This window comes from Protopterus annectens, chromosome 3.part1, assembly GCF_019279795.1.
Source record: "Protopterus annectens isolate FY-2018-M chromosome 3.part1, PAN1.0, whole genome shotgun sequence".
Lineage (NCBI taxonomy): Eukaryota > Metazoa > Chordata > Ceratodontiformes > Protopteridae > Protopterus > Protopterus annectens.
This window is the reverse complement of record NC_056732.1, coordinates 1,107,956,510-1,107,975,943: the sequence shown is the minus strand read 5'-3', so window position 1 is coordinate 1,107,975,943 and position 19,434 is coordinate 1,107,956,510. Positions and strand designations below refer to the sequence as shown.

The following is a 19,434-nucleotide window of genomic DNA, read 5'->3' as shown; positions in this document are numbered from 1 at the left end:
TTTACATTTTATACTCTTCTTTATAGTGTTTGATAGGTTTATTATCTAGTTGTTGTTTAAGGTTAGTTTAGTTAGGTTGTTACTTCAAAATTTTTAGTAAGGGCCTTAGGCCGATTTTCTGTAAGAATTTACAGTACTTTAAAAAAAAAAATATATATATATATATATATATATATATATATATATATATATATATATGTATAGTTTTTTGCCTTTAACCTTTTCTATTTTTCATATATATATATATATCATTGTGTGTTGTGTGAGTGTTTTACAGTTTAGATATATATTACATTTAAAATATATTATAGAAATTTTTTTTTTCTTGAGTGGTGTACTTTTCTTGGATTTTCTTTTTCTTACTGTAAGAATGTCAGAAAAGACCAAAAGTGGTTTTGAAAGGTGTCAGTGTGGACAGAAGATGTCAATTACTGACAACCACTCATCCTGCGTCTACTGTCTTGGCCCTCTCCACTTGCAGGAAGACTGTTCCATCTGTCATAACTTTAGTGGGAGGGTCATAATGGAAAGATGCAGGAAGTTGGTGGACAGAGGGTTGCTTAAACCCGAGTTTCAGGAGGCCCTGGACAAGGCTGAACAGGTTTCAAAGTCTTCGAAGGGGTCGAAGTCTTCAAGAGTGTCGGAGCCCAAGTCATCGGCTCCGAGCACCTCTTTTCAGATTTGGACACCAGCTCCTATGACTTCGGTGCTGGGTGTCGAGACTTTATCTCTGCACGAGGCTCAGGTCTTGGAGCCAGTATCAGAGGTACCACCTTTGGCTATCCTTCGCTCGGTGACGGCTTCGATCCCTTTGACCCGTTCTTCAAGGCCACTTTCCAACTCCGATGTGGACCGAGTGGTACAGAAGCTTATGGAGAACTCGGCTTTGTCCAAATTAATCGAGGTTTCGTCCCAGCTGGTTTCGAAACTCGAAGCTATTCCAGTTCCCTCAACACTTCCTCCTTCGAGACCCATCGAGTCATCGGTGTTAGGAGTCGAAGAACCGATGATTGTAGAGCCCTCGGTGCCAAAGCCTCCAGTAGTGCTATCGGCTCTGTTGACCTCGACTCCTTTGGAACCGGCCGGAGAGTCTCGGAGCTGAAGATCTTTCCTGGGTTCCGAGGGGGGTAGTCGAACCGAGATATCGGTTCCGACTCTTCCCCTCGGTGCCTCAGCTCAGATCAGTTCGGATCCGTCCTCGGTGTCGGAGCCCGTGGTTCCGACTACGGAGAAACGACACCCTTCTTCGGATTGAGTCGGATCTTCGGGTCGGGGCACCGGTGCCTTTGACATCATGAGGAGGAAGGTCTTGTCTGATCAGACACATACTTCATCGGTATCTTCATCACCTTCCCCAAAAGGTCCGCGTTCTGCTTCTGTGCCTTCGGTACCTACCAAGCGTCGAGACCCAATGCCTCAGAAGTCCCCACAGGGCGACTCTGGTTCCTCGGATGCATCCCCAGAAGCTCCCACTGAGGATGTTCCGAGGAAACGACTGTGCAAGGGGAGGCACATAGATTCCCCTCAGGAATCTCTCACGTCTGATACTGATTTAGATGAAACAGAAGGGTCCCCACGGTCCACCTCTGAGGATGTCTCATTTGCAGACATTTTGGAAATCCTGAAGCAAAAAGGGGACTGGCAAACCCTTACCCCTTCTGTGGATGAATTGGTCTTACTGAAGGCATTTGGGGCTCAACCTTCTACCTCCTGGGTGACTCCACCCTTTGACGATCTCATGGCTCTTATAGCTCGGAGGGTTTGGGAAACACCTGATGCAGTGGAACCAGTCCCCTGTAAACCAAACAAATACATGATGGCTCCCCAAGATAAAGCCTGTCTTACAAAAGGAGTTCCCGTAGATACTATGGTGGTGGTGGCGGCCACTAAGAAAGAGATGTCTGAATCATCTTCCTCTGTCCATCCTCCTAATAAGGATTCTAGGACAATGGACAGATATGGGAAGCGCATATTTAGTTCGGCAACTTTTTCCATCCGATCGCTCAACTACCTTACGCATTTCACGCGTTTACAGAGAGATCTCATTAAGGAATTAGGAGATACTCTCCAGGGACACACAGATACTGCTGTCGCTGAGAAAGTGACAGCGCAACTTGACACCCTAAATTCCATAGTCAACTCGTCCATGAGGCTGATTTCATACGCAGCCGAAGGGTCGAGTAGAGCGGCAGCTTCAGCGATCGCCCTGAGAAGACAGTCCTGGTTGCGCTTATGCTCCTTTGCGGAAGCCTTTAAGTCTTCCTTTGCCAATGCCCCCTTCGATGGTGCCTCCTTGTTTGGGCCCAAAGTAAAGGAGACTCTCACGAGGTGTGAACAAGAAGGGAAGACTCTGTCTGCCGTAGGGTCCATTTTTCCGTTCCATCTAGACCCTACCCTAAAGGGCAACGAGGAGGAAAAATGTGGTTCCGAAAGACTCTGGGATCTTTTCAGCACACCCAAAGTGTTGGGGGGTCTGGGAGTTTTTTGGAGTTGGGTGGCATTTTTATGAAGGGGATGTTGTAGCCTCTGGTAACTATGCTTTTTACCCAGTAATCTGATGTAAGATTTAGCCAGGCCTCTGGGTATAAAGCCAAGCGACCCCCGACTGCCTCCAGAGGCAGAGGAGGGGGAAGAAATGGAGGACGCCGCCCAGCCGGCAGAGGGGGTCCGCAAAATCAGGGCGACAGAGAGACCTTCTCTGGAAAGCCCTTCCAACACTCCTGAGTGCAGGCCCAGCTGTCCTACTCTGGAGGCAGTCGGGGGTCGCTTGGCTTTATACCCAGAGGCCTGGCTAAATCTTACATCAGATTACTGGGTAAAAAGCATAGTTACCAGAGGCTACAACATCCCCTTCATAAAAATGCCACCCAACTCCAAAAAACTCCCAGACATTCCACCCAGTCTGCGAGACCAAGCAACCATAGAGATAGGAAGGTTGCTCGAAAACAGAGTCATCCAACCAGTCCCAGCAGACCAAATAGGATCCGGAACTTACTCAAGGTTATTTTTAGTTCCAAAGAAAACGGGACTGGAGGCCAATTTTAGACCTTAGCAAGTTAAATACCTTTGTGAAAAAGGAAAGGTTCCGGATGGTCACGCTTCAGTCAATCCTCCCTTTTCTGCAGAAGGGCGACTGGATGTGCTCTATAGATCTCAAAGATGCATACTACCATATCAAGATGGCCAGGGTGTCCAGAGATCACTTGCGCTTCCGGCTGGGAGCCAGTCATTTCCAGTTTCGCGCTCTGCCCTTTGGTCTCACCTCAGCCCCCAGGGTGTTCACCAAATGCATGGCAGTAGTAGCGTCTCACTTGAGATGTAACGGATTCCAGGTGTTTCCTTATCTAGACGACTGGCTCCTATCCGCCACCACCGAGTATCGTCTTCTACAAGCCAGGGACTACACCATCAGTCTTTGCTCTTCACTAGGCATAACGGTGAATTTTGGAAAATCTGTCTTATCGCCATCACAGCGTATCTTATTTATAGGAGCACAGCTAGACACTTCCCTGGCTCAAGTTACTCCCCCCCCCCCCCACCAAGAGTATCAGACCTCAGGCATCAAATTTCGCTCCTTCTTCACAACAAGAAAGTCCCTGCATGACAAATATTAAGAGTGCTAGGCTTGATGGCAGCCTCCCTTCTTGTAGTTCCTTTAGGCAGGATGCACATGAGGATTCTTCAATGGATGCTATTCGCCCAGTGGTCGTATCTACAACTTCCACTGTCTCACGAAATCTTGATCACGAATTCTTGCAAGAAGGATCTCTTGTGGTGGATACACAGTCAAGAGCTAACACTAGGACGACCCTTTGTCTTACCCAGTCCGGTAGCAACTCTAACCACGGATGTTTCCCTGATAGGGTGGGGGGGATTCTTTCAGGGAAAAACAGTCCAAGGTCAATGGTCCAACTTGGAGTACAATCTGCACATCAATGTTCTAGAGCTGAGGGCAGTGTTTCTAGCGTTGCAACACTTTCACAAGTCCTTACCTCAGGGAACAGTGACAGTTCAGACAGACAACATGTCAGTGGTCTGGTACATAAACAAGCAAGGGGGGAACCAGATCTTACCCGTTATGCAGAGAGGCCCTCATAATTTGGCAATGGGCAAAGTCCACTGGACGCTTTCTGATAGCAACGCACATCCCGGGGACTTCCAACGTAATCGCGGACAGGTTGAGCAGAGCCATCCTGTTCCCTCACGAGTGGTCCCTCAAACCTCAAGTGGCGGAAGAGACCTTCCGCAGATGGGGCCAGCCTTGCTGCGACCTGTTTGCATCCCCATTGAATGCCAAATGCAGAAGCTACTTTGCCCTGTTACCCCCTCCAGGGGGTGTCCCCAGGGACGCACTGGTATACGATTGGCCCCCGGGTCTCCTTTATGCTTTTCCTCCTGTTCCACTAATCCCCAGGTTTTTGCAGAAAGCCAAATGTCTGGACAGGACCATAATACTGATAGCCCCATTCTGGCCTCGACAAATCTGGTTTCCCTTCCTTCAATCTCATCAAGTGGAGGAACCATGGATACTGGACCCGGAGCCAGACCTGTTGACACATTCGTCGGGAGTTCCTCACACCTTCCTCAAGTCCCTCAAACTGACAGCTTGGCTGCTCCGCTTCCCATCTTAGCCAGGTCGGAGTTACTATCCCCTGCAGTACAACAAATTATTGTATCTTCTCACAAACCATCTACAAGGAAATTGTACATCAGCAAATGGAACCATTTTGCGCACTGGGCCTCCAAACAAGGTATAGATTCATTCGGGGCTCCAGTACACAAGATACTAGATTTCCTCACCACACTTTTTCAAGAAGGAGCATCAACATCCACTATAAGGGTTCAACTAGCTGCTATATCCAATTTTCATATTGGCCGTAAGGATGGTTCTCTTATGTCCCACAGGCTTTGTAAAGCCTTCATGAAAGGTACCTTTCACCTCCGTCCCTCCTTTCATAATCCAATAGCCCCTTGGAATCTTAATCTCATGCTGTCACAACTCATGTTGCCCCCATTTGAACCAGCAACCACAACTCCGTTAAAATTTCTTTTGTGGAAAACACTTTTTCTGGTTGCCATCACTTCCGCCAGGAGAGTTTCAGAGTTACAGGCTCTATCTATCCGACCCCCGTACATGATTTTTCATCCAGATAGAGTAACCTTGTGCACCAATCCGTCCTTCCTTCCAAAGGTTTGTTCGATTCAGAACATCAATCAATCTACCGAACTACCTACCTTCTTTAAAAATCATTCCAATAAGCTAGAATACACATTGCACAAGTTGGACGTTCACAGACAACTAAGATTTTACTTACATAGGACAAAAGAGTACAGAAAGTCAGATCAACTATTTGTCTGATATGCTGACCAAAGAAAAGGACAGGCAGTAACGAAGGTTACCTTATCCAAATGGCTCTCAGATTGCATAAATTTGGTATATGCTGAATCGAAACAGCAACTCCCTTTCAAACCCAGAGCTCATTCTACAAGGGCAATTGCTACCTCTTCAGCCCATACCATAAGTTTGCCTTTAGATACCATTTGTGCAGCGGCAACTTGGGCAAAACCACATACTTTTATCGCCCACTACAAGCTAGACAAGAGCTCCAGGGACAGGGCGACGTTTGGTTCCACTGTACTCAGGAATGTTCTCCCTTGAGCCACCCGGGAAAAAGGAGCTAGGGACGCTACCCGTGTGTAAGAACAAACGGCGAGATTGAACAATTTCACATTAAGAAGTTATGTCTTACCGTAACGATCCATGTGAATTGTTCATCTCGCCTTTGTTCTTACATTTCCCCCCCTCCATCCCCCGTCCTATGGTCTGGGAGAACGGTTTTCAACTAGATTCCTTTTCAGCCTTTTCTAGATATGGTTGGCATGTTATTGTGCATTAGTAATGGCATCTTTTCTCCTCTACTTGACAGTAGGGTTCCAGACACTGTGTAGTATCTGTTTATAAGTGTTCTAGACACAGTTCTAAAAGGGATTCTTCTGGTATAGCAAACTAGATCTGAGGGTTAGCACCTGAGGATCATGGGATATTACTGTGCCTCGAGCTTTCTCGAAGATGCGGAGCTGGTGATGCGGCCGACTCGGAGCCGAGGATCGGCTCCGAACCCGTGTGCAAGAACAAAGGCGAGATGAACAATTCACATGGATCGTTATGGTAAGGCATAACTTCTTCTTATTGATGACCCAAAAATGTTTTATAGAGAATTGGGGAAACAAGGTTGAAGGAATTGAAAGAACACCAAAAAAAAAAGAAGGAATAAATACATTTTGGAGAAATATTTATGAAGATCCTGTGGAACATAACAGATGCTAAATGGACAGGAATAAAAGAAAGAATAAGAAGTTTAAAGGTACAGGATATGAAACGGGATGAAGTAACAGCCAGAGATACTGAAAACAAAGTTAAGAAAAGCCCCTTAACTGGAAAACCCCAGGCACAGATGCAGTACTAAACTTCTGGTTAAAAGTATTAACATCTTTGCACAGAGATTTAGCCATGTGTAAGAACTATTTATATGAGCACTCCAAACAGACACCAACCTGGCTAACAGTTACATAACAAAGCAGTGTCTTTTTTAGTATGTATTCTGGCCTTATTATTAAGAGTAACCACTTGCCTGTTATGGATGTCTCACAGCTGTCACAACCTTTCCAGAGCACTGACATCTACCTGCAGTTTACTCCTGTTATTGGCATATCTAGAACTCTACGGGGGGGGGGGGGTGTACCTGGCTTGATAAATCACTTGGGCATGTGCCAGAGGAATTATCAGCATTCTAGGAAGTGGGTGTGTACATGTTTTTCCAGTGTCCTTTTGGATCTCCCCCTGCTCATTCATTAAATTAATGTCATGCAGACATTAACATTAAATTTCTGTTCTGGACTTCTCTACTTCAGTAAGTACCATTGCAGTTGTACTTTACACTTCTTGTTATCTTTACAAACCATTCCTCCTTTGGTGAGATGAGACAGGGACCTATCCACAGTCCCTTACCTAGGTAACTTAAAACATTTACTTTCTGAAGACCATTGCATCAGTCACCAGTGTATCATTATTATGCTTGAATATGCAACTGAGTTTGTTTGCTTGGTGATTGTTACAGTTTATTATTTGCAAAGTTGTATGCTTAGTGTCTGTAGACTGTGATGATGGTTCTTAATTTCACCTTTCACATTTCCTGTTATGTTTAGCCTACTCACCTAGCAAACTTCAATCAAGTACAGACTATCCAGTATTCAAGCAGTGATGACAAGGACAGGAAGGGGACCTTGCAGCTAAAAGTAGCTGGAGCACCAGAGGTAAGAGTACATATTCTACACAGTATACCATCCAAAACTCCTCACATTGCCATTGCATAGGAATGTGCATGTGTGGGTGTGGCTGTCACCTGTGGCATGTGTACACTGTGGCTGAGAGTATTTTTTATCAATGCATCTCTTACAGTGGTGTGTTTTGCGTGTTTTTGTTGGTAAAATGTATCAAGTGCACTAAATTTTAATCAGGATTGCTAGGTAATCTTTTAGTTAACATACACCACTTTCATTATTGCAGCTGCATGTTTGAATTCGACCAGCCTTTAGCTTTGAAAATGGTTAGCAAAATGTTCTACTGCAGGTGATTTGCCCCAGACAAGAAAAGAGGCAGACAATGACACATTCTATACCTGAGTATGCCCGTCTGTATATGACACACACGAATGCTGTCATAAGATAGGAGAACAGAGCAACATGTGCATTTGGTTAATAATCCTCTGCTCTTATGGGTCTTACTTTATTTTTGATTGTTTGAGTAGTGCCAGAACTGCTTGCAGGAAAGGTTGCTTGCTTTCTAACTACCACACGTTTGAGTTTCAAATCATAATCCACTGATACAAAAGGGCAAATTTTATTAATTTATTGCCCTTTTCCATGTGTTTAGTGTTACATTGCATATCTTCAACCGTGAAGCAATTGCCCTGGGTGCAAAGTTTTTTGGGGAGGTGATGCATACAGGCTTTTATTGCATTTTCTTTTAAACTTGACCTCTGTAGCACTTCCTGCATGGTCTGAATTGTACCACGTGTTTATTTATTATCTATTTGTCTTAATTTACTGGGAAAGTCCAACTGGGTAGAACAGAATTTTAGCTGAGACCTGGGGATAGAAGCTCCAGAAGTAAGTTAAATTACATAACTAGATGAAAGACATTAGAAAAATACAGTTTGTATGCGAACAGGTATTCGTATCTGTGGTATACATAAGTATAATTAGGAACGTTCCATTGATACTAGTATACATAAATATGATATAAACATGATGTAGAGTTTATTTAGGACTGTTTGGCATTCAGATATAGTTGAGAAAATTAATTCTGTTGACATAAAGGTATAAATATCTTAATATCTAAAGACATGCTTCTGGAGCTTTTCTCCCTGGGCCTCCGCTGAAAACAGGATCTGTGGAACCTAGTCGGATTTTCCCGGTCAACAAATGTTAAATAAATAAATAAATATCATACTGTCGTTTAAAACATATAGGTACATTAGAAAAATACAGTTTGTATGCGAACAGGTATTAGTATCTGTGGTATACATAAGTATAATTAGGAACGTTCCATTGATACTAGTATACATAAATATGATATAAACATGATGTAGAGTTTATTTAGGACTGTTTGGCATTCAGATATAGTTGAGAAAATTAATTCTGTTGACATAAAGGTATAAATATCTTAATATCTAAAGACATGCTTCTGGAGCATTTCTCCCCCCGGGCCTCCGCTGAAAACAGGATCTGTGGAACCTAGTCGGACTTTCCCGGTCAACAAATGTTAAATAAATAAATAAATAAATAAATAAATATCATACTGTCATTTAAAACATATAGGTACATTAGTTTAGTTTATAGCAGTGGTTGTGGAATGGAGCATTGATTGAAGAATAGGATTTTTTGGGGGTTGGAGTTGAAAGAGAAAAATTACTAGTCTTCCTGGGAATCAAGATGGAGTGTTTAAGATTAACAAGTAGAAGTGAGTGAAGCAAATGGTGGTAGTACCGGGAAGGTGAGAGGGAAAGGAATTACCAGGAAGTAGCAGGAATGAAGAAAATAATGCTGTTTGACTGATACTAGACTGAGACTATATGGGAGGGAAAGGTTATGGAATAAAGGTTTAGTGATTTGGAAGTAGAAGTGATGGGGAGATGGGCAAAAAGTAATGACAAAATATTGTAACAGAGACTAAAACTGGTTAGGGAGTAGTTAACCTATGATGAGCCTTCAGGTATTTGTAGATTAATTGAAATGCAATAGTTAAATTATTTTTGCGGGTAGGGCTAACCAGTAGTGCATGAGCAGACCCACTTCATTTTTGGATGTTGTTTAAGTTTAGTTTTGAAGTCAGCTAGTTTATCTGTGAGTTTGACATCATGGGAGATAGAGTACTTGAATCTGCTGGATATACAGTTTGAGTATAGTGAATTACCTGTGCTTTACCTTAGATTTTGTTATAAGTAAGAGTGATTTGTAGCTGGCTCTCAGGAATCTGTTACAGGACTAGGGTTATAATGTATGTTGGAGTAAGGGGCATTTATCCTGTATGTAAATAAGTGTATTAGCAATAAGTAATTTGATGTGTAAGTGCTGGGGAAGATGTCCTTCAAGGATGCATCTGCAGTCATAACATATGGGTTGTCCTGCCTCAGGCAGCCCTTCGGTCGGCCGGATTCCAAAGTCTGGGTCTGGCCTCGGCTGATGTCGCACTTTCCCCGACGTCAGAGCGTCTGGGGTATAAAAACATCAGCCGACGCCATTTTCCTCAGTCTTTCTTGCCGCGTGGTGCCCGAAGCAGAAGCTGTTCGCAAGTGCCGGTCGGTCAGTTCCAGTGATTTCAGCTACCGAAGACTTCGAAAAAGCTAAGTACCCCATTGGGGACTCTTTCTTGCCTCAGCCGATGTCAGATAAAGTAAATAATTGTTTAACTTGTGGGAAACAAATACCTCATAAGGATTTCCATTCCTATTGCCTTCCTTGCTTAGGCCCAGACCACGACGTATCGTCCTGTTCAGCCTGTGCTTCCTTCAACCGACGAACTCTTAGACGTCGGTCGGAGTTTGCAGAGTAATTTTTTGGCACTAGTTTTGCATATAAAATGCCGTCGGAGACTCCGACATCACATTTAGTGAAAAAACGGAAGGACAAGGACCGACACTCGCGGCCCGCGGTTTCGGCTGAAACCACGGTAAAGCCTACCGCGAGTGTCTCGGTTTTGGCCGAAACCGAGTCCTCGGAGATTCCTTCATCCGAATCCACTCATCCGACCACCGCGGCCTGGGAGGCCCCGGCTGAGTCGGCTACCGAGCTACCTACCGAAACCAGTGTCCAGGATATGTCCGACACCATTCCTTTGGACATATCTACTCCTGCACGTGAGGCAGCTAGGCCCCCTGCTTCCATGTCCATTAAGGCCTTCTCCAGGGCTAAAGCAGCTAAACTTTCTAAGGCTTTGCCTCCCAAGACTACCTCCCAGAGGCCTTCCTCTAGTACTCAGATTCTCAGCCTTGCAGAGGACCTGATTTCTTTAATTAGAGGTTCACAACCTCACCAGGACAGGGCCTCTCACCCTCCACCAGACAAAAGGCCCAGGACTGAGCCTTAAGACCCACACTCTTCAGATGAGTCCTCGGATGGTTCTGAGTTGTCAGACCATCAGGAGGAGGCTTATTCGCCCTATGAGGATTCTGATGCTGAAGAATCTATCCCTTCGGACTCCCCTCCTGAAGAGTTTTCATTTGGTGAGACTCTACACTCCATGAGAGAGCATTTTCAATGGCAAGGTCAGGAATTCTCTGATTCTAGAAAAAGATTAAGGACCTTTTTACATTTGCCTCAGCATAGGCCCTTAGCTATACTTCCTGTTCTGAATGTAATTGATGATGTGTACAATGATGTCAGTGCAGCCCCTGATACTCTCCCTCCAGCCCCTGCCAAACCTGATAGATACTACAGGGTCCCGGATTCTCATTTCCATCTGTATAAAGCCCATTCTGCCGACCCAGAAACTATTACTCTGGGCCCTAAAGGGGTTGCGGCTGCCACTGCCAAAAATCCTCTACCTTCTGAAAGAGAGTCTAGAGCTTTAGAGAGATGGGGAAAGAAGGTATATACCTCTGCAACTCTTACCGTCAGGGCTCTAAATTGTCAATTTCATATGATACAGTACCAAGAGTATTTGTTAGATGAAATGAACAAGAAGCTTTCTTCTCCTGAGCCCCTTGACCGTAAATCCCTTCAGGATTTGGTACACAACTCATAGCAGGTTAGTAATCATTTCTTAAAGTGTGGTTATGATGCATTGGAGGCTTCATTTAGGTCAGCTATGACTGGGGCAGTTATTCGTAGGCATGCCTGGCTGAAGGAACAATCTTTGCCAGACCATGTTAAAGCTAAACTCCTGAATGCTCCAATGGAGAAACAAAATTTATTTGGCTCCTCTGCTCAGGAGGTTTTAAAGAAGTATGAAGAAAAGGCAAAATCTGTGCAGACAGTTAAGGATTTCCTACAAGTACAACCACCGAGATTTAGCAGAAACTGGCCTACTAAGAATTGGTCCTTTCCAGACTTGGACAGAGCCCAGAGAGGCAGGAACAGACGCCCCAGAGGCAGAGGCCAATCTAGGGGCTCTTACAGAGGCCGTCAGTGGCAACCTGCCAACCAGAGAGGTACTGCAACAGCAGCAACAACTACTACTACTACACCAGGACAGGCTCAATGACTTTACTCTGATTCCGCCCACCAGGGCTCAACTGGAAGCACCCTTGGGCGGAAAGCTTGCTTTATTCTCAACAAATTGGCATTATATTACAAGGGACACATGGACACTGCAAATAATAGACAAAGGATACAGGTTCCACTTCCACACTTTGCCAAAAAGAAACGGAATGCCAAACCTACCACCAAATCACAGGGCAGAGGCTTTAAAGCAGATCAACAACTTGCTTCAAATGAAAGCCATAGAAAAAGTACCACTTTCAGAACAAGGCCAAGGATTTTACTCCAGACTATTCCTTGTACCAAGAAAAGAAAATCAATGGAGGCCTATTCTCGACCTGTCCGCACTGAATACTTTCCTCATTGTGCCAAAATTCAAGATGCTGACCCTACAGCAACTTCTTCCCATGTTGGGCAAGGAGTCTTGGCTGGTGACTCTAGGTCTCAAGGAGGCATACCTGCACGTCCCTATTCGACCAAACTGCAGAAGACACCTCAGATTTCTTGCAGGATCAGAGCATTATCAATTCTCAGCATTGCCCTTTGGCTTATCTACTGCACCCAGAGTATTCACGAAATGCCTGGCATCAGTAATTGCACACTGCAGACTTCAGGGGATTCAAATCTACCCCTATCTGGACGACTGCCTTATACAAGTGGACAACAAGGTAAATTTGATAAAAGACTTGGCCTATGCCATCCACCTACTACAGGCATTGGGATACACAGTCAACATCCAAAAGTCAAGACTGGTTCCATCCCAAAGGATAACCTTTCTGGGTGCGGATCTAGACACAACCACCCAAATGGCCTTTCTCACAGAAGAAAAACAAAAACAACTTACAGATTACTTCATGAATCTGACAAGACAAGCTCAGCTTACTTCAAGGAAAATCCTGCAGGCCCTGGGTTACATGGCATCCTGCATAATTCTGATACCACAGGCCAGGCTGCATATGAGAAAATTACAATGGTATCTAAGGAGTGTATGGTCTCAACACAGTCACAGTTTGGAAACTTTGATACCAATCATTCCTTGCCTTCAAAAGGAGTTCCTATGGTGGGCTCAGGCCTGCCAGTCCAACAGAGGGTTGCCTTTCAACAAACCAAAAACAAAACAAACCATCACCACGGACGCTTCAGACCGAGGATGGGGGAGCACACATGGAGGACAAATGTATCCAAGGCCTATGGTCTCAAAGACAGATACACATGCACATAAACCAAAAGGAAATGCTGGCAGTGATGCATGCAATCGAGGCTTTCAAACCCTTCCTCCATCAAGGCCACCTGTTAATAAGGACAGACAACACCACGGTCATGTGGTACATAAACAGGCAGGGAGGCGCACACTCCTACCGTCTATGCCGGCTGGCAATGAATCTATGGGAGTTATGCCTGAAACTCAATATCCAACTGCAGTCCCAGTTCGTGCCAGGAAAGGAAAATACACTGGCAGACAGCTTAAGCAGAACTACCAGGGATGCACACGAATGGATGCTGCACCCAGACATCTTCCAACTCGTAACAAAGGCATGGGGAACGCCGGAGATAGATCTATTCGCATCCCCCCTCAACCATCAACTGAAGACATTCTGCTCAAGGACATACCACCCACAAGCATGGAGGGTGGACTCTCTCTCTTTCAGCTGGAAAGCTCTAAAAGTATATGCCTTCCCACCTCTCCCTTTAATGTACAAGGTTCTACTGAAGATCAGGGAGGAACAGCCAAGAGTGATTCTGATAGCTCCAGACTGGACAAGGCAACACTGGTATCCACTATTGAGGAGCATGTCACAGGCAAAACCATGGCCTCTCCCCCTATGGCCTCTTCTTCTGACACAGAACAATTTCAAGATCATGCATCCCAACTTAAAAACATTGCAGCTAACTGCCTGGAAAATCCCTTAAAACCAAAACAAAATGTTTTATCACAGACAGTGAAGGACATTATCATGGAAGCTCACCGGCCTTCCACAAGGAAGACATACTCAGCTAAATGGAAAAGATTTTTCATCTGGAACACATCAAAAGGCTTAGATGTGACAGTGGCAAACATGACACATATTCTGGAATACTTAGCAGAACTGTTCCAAAATGGCCTTTACTATTCTTCCATTAAGATTCATGCTTCAGCAATTTCAGCAGAATACAATTTGGATCCACCTATCTTCTCACACCCTCTACTCAAGCAATTTCTGAGAGGGATCAAAAATATCAAACCTTCAAGAAAACCCCCTTTACCTGCTTGGGATCTCAACTTTGTCTTTGAGAAACTAACACTTCCTCCCTTTGAACCAGCAGCATCAGCGGATCTCCAGTTTCTGTCTTGGAAAACTGCATTCCTTCTGGCAATAACTTCAGCAAGAAGAGTATCTGAGTTACAAGCATTAATGGCAGTACAGCCATTTCTTATCTTCCATCAGGACAGAGTTACACTAAGAACTAATCCTACTTTTATGCCAAAGGTGGTATCTAGGGTATCCTTGAACCAAGCTATTCACTTGCCTACATTCTTCCCAAATCCACAGAATAGAGGGGAGAAAGTTCTGCACACCCTGGATATACACAGACAACTACGCTACTACTTGGACAGAACTAAAAGTAGCAGAAAAACTGACCAACTGTTGGTAGCATATGCTGCTGGGGTGCAAGGAAAAGCAATTTCCAAACAGACAATTTCAAAATGGATAGGAAATTGCATTCAATTTTGTTACTCCTTTCATGGAAAGTCAGTTCCTGCAAACATCAGGCCTCATTCCACAAGGGCCACGGCCACCACTACAGCCTTCCTACGAGGGGTGGCTACCAAGGACATTTTAGAAGCTGCTACTTGGAGCTCCGTGCATACATTTACCAAACATTACAATCTACCTTTATACTCCAGATCCAGAGCAGGCTTTGCTACTGCAGTCCTGCAGGGGATCTTAACTACACCATCCTTTTCTTAGTGCCTCCTCCCCCATATTAGCTATGGTATTCTACCCATATGTTATGACTGCAGATGCATCCTTGAAGGACATAGTACAGTTTTGTACCTACCATAAATGTAGCTGTCCGATAGGTATGCATCTGCAGTCAGGTTTACCCTCCCTCCTACCCCTCTGTGGTATTCCTAGGGTGTTTACCCCTCTTTTAGCTAGCTGGGGGAATCTATTATGGTGTATTTGTTTGTATATACTTGTGTATATATATATATATATCTATAATTTTGCAAATGTTTGGAATTCTATTGCATTTCTCCAAATTTAGCCTTCCTAGAGGGCACCTTGCATCTGGGGCAAGAAAAACTGAGGAAAATGGTGTCGGCTGATGCTTTTATACCCCAGACGCTCTGACGTCGGGGAAACTGCGACATCAGCCGAGGCCAGACCCAGACTTTTGAATCCGGCCGACCGAAGGGCTGCCTGAGGCAAGACAACCCATATGTTATGACTGCAGATGCATACCTATCGGACATCTACATTTATGGTAGGTACAAAACTGTACTTTCTAACCAGTCTAGTGTTTTCAAAGCAGTGCAGTGATGTGTTTTGAGGGGAGAGTTTGCAGTAAATTTGACTATTTTATTGTAATATATATCCATTTTGATTTTACCAGTTTTTTTCAGGTTTGTTACTGTTGGTGAAGCAAAGGAAAGGGTTGGGAGAAGGTAGGTTTTGGCTGTGGCTTGTCTGATAGAACGTCTGTTTGGACCTGTAGAGGGTGCCAAGTTTCATGTGTGTTTTTTAATGACCTGTAATATGTGCTTGTTAAATTTTAGATCTGTTGATGTAAATTTTTATTTGTTCCTCTACTTTTGGTTTTGGATCTGATCCTCAGATCTGACTCGGCCATATCTATTAGCTCGTGGATCACTGAAATCTCTTGAATTCCTCCCTTTCCCATAATGCCTTAGTCCCTGACATTCCTCAGATCTTGTTTGCTGCCTTAGAGTACAGACGTGGTCGCTGTTAAAGCTCTAGAGAACATATAGTTTTTTTTGGGCTTGCAATGAGTTTAATTATTTATCTACATCTTATACTTTATATCTTGTATCCATATCTATATCTCCTACCTTTTCTAGCGTTTACTCCTTCTCCCTTTGAAGTACTTGTGTACTCGTATTTAATTTACCATTGTTGATATTTTTATTTGTACCTTTGGGTACTACTTTCTTTACCATACTTATTTTTCTATATTTATAATTATTTAGAGTAAAAAAAATCTTTATCTTTATCCTTTTCACATTTTGGCCTTTTGGCAATTAATCTAGTGTAGTTTCTGTGTTTTTTTTTCCTTGAGTTAAAAATGTCATAGAAGCCTTCATGTTTCAAAAAATGTTCAGCTAATGGTCACAAAATTCCATTGTCATATGCGCATTTTGAATGCATCTGTTGCCTAGGTCCATCACATCTCGATGCAAACTGTGACTTTGGAAGGGTTTTAACCCTAGACCCATCATAAGCCTCAGAAATAAGCTCATTCTCAGAGGCTTGCCACCCTCTAAATCTCTTTCACCAGCATCTTCTAGGGCTCTCATCCCGCTGAGAAGTCTGAAAAGGAAGACTCTAGAAAATGCTGTCCAGAGCCTACTGCTTCACTGGCTCTGAATTCGGAACCTCCAGCAAAAATGTCTAAATCTTCGGATCTGAAGATTCAAAAAGAAAAGTCTCCTCAGATCGTTTCAATACTTTTGGGTCTGGATCCAGTAACCTCTAGGCAGCCATCCCCTTTCTTGGAGCATTCTCTAAGACACCACGATTAAAGGTCCTCCTCTGCAGCATCCTCGACTCTTCCAAAAGTTTGAATGAAGCAGACATGGACAGGATGAGGAGGAAGTTCCTCCAATGCAAATGGGGATTCAACAGTCTCCGACCCCATCGGGAGACTTTTTTTAGTACCCCCCACCCCCCCCCCGCTTGCTCCTTCTCTGATCTGACCTCTGGTATCAGAGTCATCAGATCCGAAGGTTCTGGAGTTGTTTACATTGGATCCAAAGATACTGGTATCTTCTACACCGGTGGTGTCTGAGTGGACTGGCTCTGAGTGCCGTGGAAATAGATGACACTCAGAGCCATAGCGTCTGCACCAGATCCGAGCAGTTGGGAGTTGACTCCAAAGCTGTTGGAGCCATCTCTTCCCTTCAGAGCCTCAGTGATAGCTTGGCTGTGACTACCTTAGGGGAGGAAGAAGCATGTTCTTTCGGTGCCATCTATTTCCTTCCCTCCAAGGCATTCAGCATTTAAGGTAGTGGAGAAAGCATTCTCTATCCCTAAGCTTGAACTTTTCCACCTTCCTTGGCTCCGACCACCCTAGCCCATTTGTCTCTGCATCTTGAGCCTCACACATCCTTACCACAGGGACAGCCAGCCTAAGTTAGCCACAGGGACAGCCAGCCTAAGTTAGCCACCAGGATACCCATCAAGGTATAGTGATTTTTTCCAACACTTCTCTGGAGCATCCCACTGAAGAAGTTCCCAGGGGAAAAAAGTGCAAAAGGAGGCAGCTAGACTCTCCTCAAGAATCAGTCACTGAAGATAACCTACTTTGATGGGAAGAGTCCCCAAGATCACCACCCAACGATGTGTCATTTAGAGACATTCTGGAAGTGATTTGTGTGTGTTCCGGGCGGTCAGTCTTCTGGGATATTGGGATTTTCATAAGTGGGATTTTGGGTTTCTAAAGAGGACACATGGTAACACACAAGTGCTAAAATCCTGGCAGCTTCTAGTGTTGGTGATCATGTGGGAAACAGTCAGATGACCAGATGTGATGTGATGATATTCTGTAAGCTATCCTAGAAATAATATTTAAATATTACATTGAGAAGTCTCTCAGACTGAGCATTCTGTTTCTTGGAACCTGACAAAGAAGGCAGACCACTCACCTCCTATATCTTACCGTGCTCTAGTAAGTGTACCAGGGAATAGTAATATTAGTCAGGAAAATATAGTGAGAATAGTTAAGTATTGTTTTTCTGTAATTGGGTGAATCTTTCCAGCTGTTTTACTTTTAATATTTCCTGTGATTGAAATTCTGGTGTTTACTGTAAATAGATATTTAGTATTTTCATGTTCTTTTATTATTTAAATATATTTAAACTTCTCATTGTAGCAGGTCCTTTTAAAAACTAAGTTTTGAGAGTATTTGCATATATTTATTTGATGTTAACTCTAGTCACTCCTAAAAGCTTTGCTGTTTGGTTAGCGTTACCATTTGTATTAATATTAACTTCACTCAGCATAAGTGGATACCCTCTTAGGAGCTGTATAGTAACTGGTGGCAGTGAATCTACCTTATAGTGTGGGCAAAGTTGGTACAGAGGGTAATGTGTGCCAGCCTTTCTCAGGTGTGCATCTCTGTGTGTGTGAGTGAAAATTAAATGTCTGTGTGTGTGTGTGTGTGTGTGTGTGTGTGTGTGTGTGTGTGTGTGTGTGTGTGTGTGTGTGTGTGTGTGTCAGCCACTTGGAGCAGGGACACGAAGCACTGGTTTCACAGAGAGGGTGGTAGAGGACTTGGCTTGGAGACTCGGGTGAGGACCTACCCCCTCCAATGGGGAGTCTTATTGGGGACATGGAGGGAGACAGATAGAGAAACCCAGACCCAGGGCTGTGTGTGTTCCCTGTGTGCTGTTCGGGGAAATTGTGCTTGTTGCAGTGAAGTCTGCATCTGGAAATAGAGTGTATCCATTTGTAGCCCAAGTGAACATCCCCCTCCACTGTCAGCGGTGAGGATTCAGGCTCCTTGATTACTGGCCCAGAGTTTGGATGTCACACAGATATTCTTAGAATTTATGAAATATTTCTAGTACCTCTACAAGATCTCTTGGTATAGGCTCCCTAAGCTTGGCAACAGCCCTTTCTACTTTCTGTTGCCTGAGACGTTGCACTAAAAGTTTTTTGTGCTCTAAAATTATAAAGAAAATAGTTGCTTAACAACTGTCTTTCTCGACTCATGGATGTTATTAAGGTTAAGATAATCCCTTCTTTTCTGTTTAGCATTCGGGAATTGCTCCTCCTCTTGTTCTGTGAGATTTCCCCCTATTCTGCAATATTTTAACATTTGTCAATACCTCTAAATAATTCTTGTTACTTCTTAACTATATCACTTTTATTTCCATCCTATCTTTAAGCTCCACTTTAATTTTATTCCATTCCATAGCTATAATTTCAGAAGAAATGTTTTATCTTTTCGAATAGCTTCTGAATGATTTCCACTACCTATTCCTTAAATTCTTCTCTTTTCAACAGATGGGAAAGTGCCAGTGTCTCATATTTATTTCATGTCCTTGTGTTTTTATTTTAGTTATTATTGGCACGTGATCTGAAATAGTTATTGGGTGTGTATCAAGACTCTCAATTAAATGCACATGCTCCTGTGAAATGTAAATTCTGTCTAGCCTAGCCCAGTTTTTGTATCTTGGAGAATGATATGTAAATTCAATCTGAGCTCCTAGCACTGAATTCACATCTTCCAGGTGAAAACATTTTCATAAATTTCTTCAAAAATCTGTCCTCCTATTATATTTTTCCTTCTGCCCCCCTCCCCCCCCCGACGGATCTTTACTGCTGCAAATCAAATTCTAATCCCACCTATCACTAATATTTCTTGCTTGAAAGATGATTATTTCTCCCAGAAGTTTCATAAGCTCCATTATAGCAGTTTTACATGAAATACAAATACATGCCAGTG

The 19,434-nt window shown here is 43.6% G+C and overlaps 1 protein-coding gene across 10 annotated transcripts in view; it reads left to right on the top strand.

Moving 5' to 3' along the window:
• Nucleotides 1-19,434, top strand: part of PTK2 (protein tyrosine kinase 2) — a 4,250,095-nt gene that overhangs the window by 2,169,157 nt on the left and 2,061,504 nt on the right. For all 10 annotated transcript variants that reach the window (XM_044067250.1, XM_044067257.1, XM_044067247.1 and 7 more), the window contains one exon: nucleotides 7,207-7,314. In XM_044067250.1, the coding sequence (XP_043923185.1) occupies nucleotides 7,207-7,314 (108 nt within the window). The remainder of the gene's footprint in view (nucleotides 1-7,206; nucleotides 7,315-19,434) is intronic.